The sequence below is a fragment of the Nannochloropsis gaditana genome (genome assembly GCF_000240725.1).
Source record: "Nannochloropsis gaditana CCMP526 unplaced genomic scaffold scaffold879, whole genome shotgun sequence".
Taxonomy (NCBI): domain Eukaryota; class Eustigmatophyceae; order Eustigmatales; family Monodopsidaceae; genus Microchloropsis; species Microchloropsis gaditana.
In genome coordinates this window covers 5,787-10,331 of record NW_005803074.1, presented here as the reverse complement: position 1 = coordinate 10,331, position 4,545 = coordinate 5,787, and the positions used below count along the sequence as shown (strand labels likewise).

Here is a 4,545-nt window from a genome sequence, read left to right as displayed (position 1 = left end):
CGGACACGCGCTCGCACCATCAGGGCAGCGCATTTATGCCCCCTCTCCGGGCCCCACAGAGAGCTCCCGCCCTCACCGAGGAGGAGCTGATACGTGGCCCCGATCTTTGCCTTATAGGCCACCACCATCCTGAAGAAAGCCGCCATGTGATCGAGCTCCTGCCTCACGTCCGTGTTCAGCAAGCTCTGGTAGCCCTCGCGCCCCCCCCAAAAGACCAGGTTCTGGCCTCCGAGCCGGTGCGTCACTTCCATCACTTTCTTCACTTGAGCGGCCGCGTAGGCAAAAACATGGGCGTCCGGGTTCGTGGAGGCGCCGTTCATGTAGCGGCGCGTGCTGAAGAGGTTGGCAGTGCCCCAGAGACAGGAGATCCCCGTGCTGGACTGCAGCTCCACAGCGAGGTCCACGACGGCGTCCAGGAGCTTTCCTGACTCGGCAAGAGTAGCACCCTCGGGGGCAATGTCGCTTCGTGCCCGGGAAATGCGAGGATATCAGACACGGGTAGTGTAGTAGCCCTGCACCATGGCTTCCGTCTGTGGCCGTTACATCCAGGAAGCCACGGATGTCGCTAAACTTCAACAACACTCTCTCTTTCGCACTTACCGGTCGTGAAAGGTCCAGAAAGGCACGCCCAAGCGTTTCATAAATTCAAAAGCGACGCGAAGACGACGTTTGGCGTTCTCTAGGCCGTCTGTTCCGTCCTCCCACGGCCGGGAAATCGTCCCCCCCCCGAAGGGATCCAGGCCCACACCACGCATGGTATGCCAGTAACAAACACTGAAGCGGAGCCACTCCCGCATGCTTTTTCCTCGCACAATTTGATCCTCGTCGTAGTACTTGAAGGCCAGAGGATTTCTGGACGACGTGCCACCGTACGGAATCTTGGCCGGTATGCCTTCATCGTCGAAGTAATGCGCCACATCCAGGGTGCCCTTTCCCTGTCCATCTTGGATAGACATCGTTCCAGAGTCGCCCTGTCTTGGAGCTTTTGGCAACCAGCGATTCGACGACAAAGGTTGCGAGGTTATTTTGGGAATGGAACACCCGTGGGTGTCCACAGTACGAAGACGGCGCTTAGTACGGGGAGGTTACCCTTTATTGGCCGATATCCGTGAACAAATCTATTCTAGTAATACAAAGACCGCACATGCATAATGGCAAAATGTGGAAGGCTACCAACTTAGATCCCTGTGGTTAAAATGGTTCTGAACGCCTCCATCCTATGCATGCATTTAGAATTTTTCCGAGTGGGCGAGCGGGCGATCAATGAGACTACCTGGAAATGGGTGAGATAGCTACTCGACATACAAAAGTGCACCCAACTTTCATTCGTGTCGGACGCCTTTCTAATCGATTCCAGCTCGGAAACGATTTCCACAATTTTCTGTTGACAGCTCATACATATCGGAGTGTGTTTCATCGATCGTGTCAGCTGAATGTTTTGAGAGACCATGCTGTAGGAGCATAGTTACTTTGCCAGTAGAACGTTTTCCCGTGAAGTAACCTTGAGATCTAACGAACAATAACAACAAAATATCGGAAAAAGCAAATTCACATCCTCTATGTTTACTTTTGTTCAAGGTGAAAACGTTCCTTCTCCCACTACAGATCATCCCTTGACATTCTGCCGAGGATGATTTTTCCACACGGGCCCTCTTCGGGGGCTGCATTTTCTGATGCGTGTTCCTCCACTTTTACATCTTTTTGGGCTTGAGCACCTTCCCTAGCATGTGATCTAACAAGCCAAGCACTGGAATGGGATATGGAGACGGTCAAGTGTGTAAGGGATCAGAAAAAGGGTCCAGGAAGCGCCTTTTCACACGGGGAGGAAGCCCAGCAATTGACTTCCCGCGGCGGTGCTTGAAGGAACACCGGCAAACTCAAACGCACTCACCAGTGAAAGTGCCCCCGATTATAGCCATCAGAGAGGTCAAAAACTCATACCATGCTCTCTTCTTAGAGCTGATGACCGTAGCGAGGGGGGAAATGTCGTAGGAGAATTTGGCCTCGGGCACCTCGTCGTCTTGATAGTGCATGACCTGCACAGGAAGGGAGTGACGAATGTGCAACGTGCCCAGGAACAAAACACATTTCATCGGAAAAGACAATCCTTCTCCCCTTCTCCCCGAATCCAAGTCCCGCCCCGCGGCGTCCGCGTCCCCTCCCCAGGCACCCTCCCCCCTCTTGACTGGCTCTCACCTGGGAGTTGGCCACCATTTGATACTGTAAGACGGTGCTCTTCTGACCCCCGAATGTCCGGCTCACCTCGTAGTGAGTGCTGACAACCTGTAGAGCAGCCGTGTGTGTGAGAGATCCTCCTGCTCGCATTTGTTGCTCTCGTGTCACAAAACTCCAAACAATACTCTTCCGTATGAAGGCGACTCGTCTCCTCACATTCTATTTTTTAGCCACCAGAGGTAGACACCTCCTCTCTCCCCCACCGGACGTGAGGCGGGGCTCACCTTGAGGTAGTGGTGGAAAGCGTGGTGCACCTTGGAGACCACGTAGACCTGGTCGGCGAGGGGAGACCGCGTCTGTTGAAAGCCCTTGGGCAGGAGGGCCAGTTTTTCCCTGCAGCCATGGGGGGAGGGCGGGTCGGGAGGGAGTGGGGGAGTGAGCGGCGAGGACGGGTGCGCGTGAAGAAAGCCGGTCCTGCCATCTACGGGACTCACCTGTACTCGCGCGTCACGGGCGGCCCAAAGGTCAAGTCGTGCACTACGTGGGAGACGTTGGTGAGGGTGGGGTTCAAGTTGTGGTACTTGCTGCGCGCCTCGATGTGGAAGTTCCCAGGGACGCGGTTCACGAGCAGGAAGCCGCTCAGAAGGCAGCCCGGGTGCTCGGCCTCAGCGAAGAGCGTGCGCTCGATCTTCTCCCGGTGCTCGGGGGCCGACGAGGCGACCTTGGCGTGCAGGTCCAGCGTTCGCTCTATGTACGAGGTCAGCGCCTCCACGGTCCTGTCGGGGGAGTGGGGCGTGGCCAATGCTCACTGAGATGTCCTCCAAGGCCCAGTCCCGGTCTAGGCACATTCAACGCCACAGCTTCGTCCGCGCGATCCGCCCTATTTCTCCCCTTCCCCTCCTTTATCATTATCGCCTTTCCGATCCCGCGACACACGCCCTGCCTTCGCCTCCCCCCTTCCTCTTACCTGTCTTCGCGGTAGTCGGGCGAGATGGCCTTGCCGGCCTTATAGAGCCGGAGCGTGGGGAAGGCGCGGATCACGCTCTCTGCGCACAGGTCCCGGTGTTCCACGCAGTCAATCTTGACCACCTGTGGTGGAGGAGAGGAGAGAAGGCGGGAAGAGGCGGTCGTGAGCAGACTGGGGTACTGGGACCCCTCAGGATCCACCGGCAGGCGCCCACCTTGATGTTGAACTGCTGTCTCTCCAACGCCTCGGCGAAGGCCTCCCAGGTCGGGGCCAGACGCTGGCACCAGACGCACCAGGGCGCGTAGAAATTGGCGAACACGTACTCCTGCCCCGCCACGAAGCCCGCGAAGTCGTCCTTGCCGAGGGGCAGCGCGTGCTCGCCGTCTTGGTGCGCCAGGTCCAGAGCCGGATGGTGGTCGTCGTGGACGAGGTCGCGCTGCTCGCGGTTGCGGCTGTAGGAGGGGAGGGCCGGCGGGCAGGGGAGGGGAGGGGCCCGGGTAAGGTATACGAGATCGGCCCTCTCTAGGCCCCCATATGAGTTAGCCGCCTCACAAACTCTCCAAACTGACAAACCACCTACCCTTGAAACATGCGTCGCTGAGCGTTCTGGTCCAAGTTCCACTTCTCGATGTTCTTGGTCACGTTCTGCTGATTAGTCCCCAGCACGTCCAAGACGTCCACCGTCGCGAACTCGCAGGGCACGTCAAGCATGGTGATGTTGAAGTTGATACGAATCTACAGGGTTCGGACAGTAGGAGGGGATTAAGCAGGGGATGACAGAGCCCGATCTCGGAGCGGGACCGACACATTGTGATGAGATTTCATACTTTCTTCCCCTCCCCATCCTTCCGGCTGCAATTCGTACTTGTTGATCCCTGTTAAAGTCCACGACGACGGTACTATGGGTAGTGGAGGCAATGAAGGAAGAAAGCTCGACTACAAAAAGGCTAAGCATGAAAAGGCTGTAGAAAAGTAAAGCGATGAGGTGAGCCTGATGGGTCCCTTTATTTAAAAAAAATGTCATCGACGTGATACGGAAAAGTCTCCCCCAACGGTAAACACTGTAAGAATTGTGTGCATCTTCCTCTCCCAATACGTGGGGCACACCTACATGGCTAGGATTGAGACGAGACCTCCATGCCAAGTCGCCTCGGTGAGGTCCAGAGGCACTTTACGGTAGAAGTCGAAGCTCTTGATGCCCCGTGAAGAAACTGGCGCCATCGCGCTCGAAGGGAGGGAAAGCGGTGCTCTCCTGTATCAAGTGGTGCAGCATGCGACACGTGCGCGGTGAGTCACGAGCATAAGGGGCAAAAGAAGGGGAGCAGTAGGGCGGGAGGCGTGCGGGGGCAGGGGGTGAAGAACAAGAACACGAGGTGAAAGGAGACGTGGGCGAGCAACACCCG

General features: G+C 56.7%; 1 protein-coding gene across 1 annotated transcript; it reads right to left on the bottom strand.

Moving 5' to 3' along the window:
* Positions 1 to 1,691: 1,691 nt before the first annotated feature.
* Positions 1,692 to 4,363, bottom strand: NGA_0271420 (uncharacterized protein; the record flags this gene model as incomplete). Its single annotated transcript, XM_005853460.1, has 9 exons — positions 1,692 to 1,720; positions 1,892 to 2,036; positions 2,197 to 2,283; positions 2,460 to 2,568; positions 2,670 to 2,951; positions 3,143 to 3,264; positions 3,357 to 3,594; positions 3,723 to 3,877; positions 4,313 to 4,363. 9 exons carry the CDS (start codon positions 4,361 to 4,363, stop codon positions 1,692 to 1,694), a joined length of 1,218 nt encoding a protein of 405 aa, XP_005853522.1.
* Between the last annotated feature and the right edge of the window lie 182 nt (positions 4,364 to 4,545).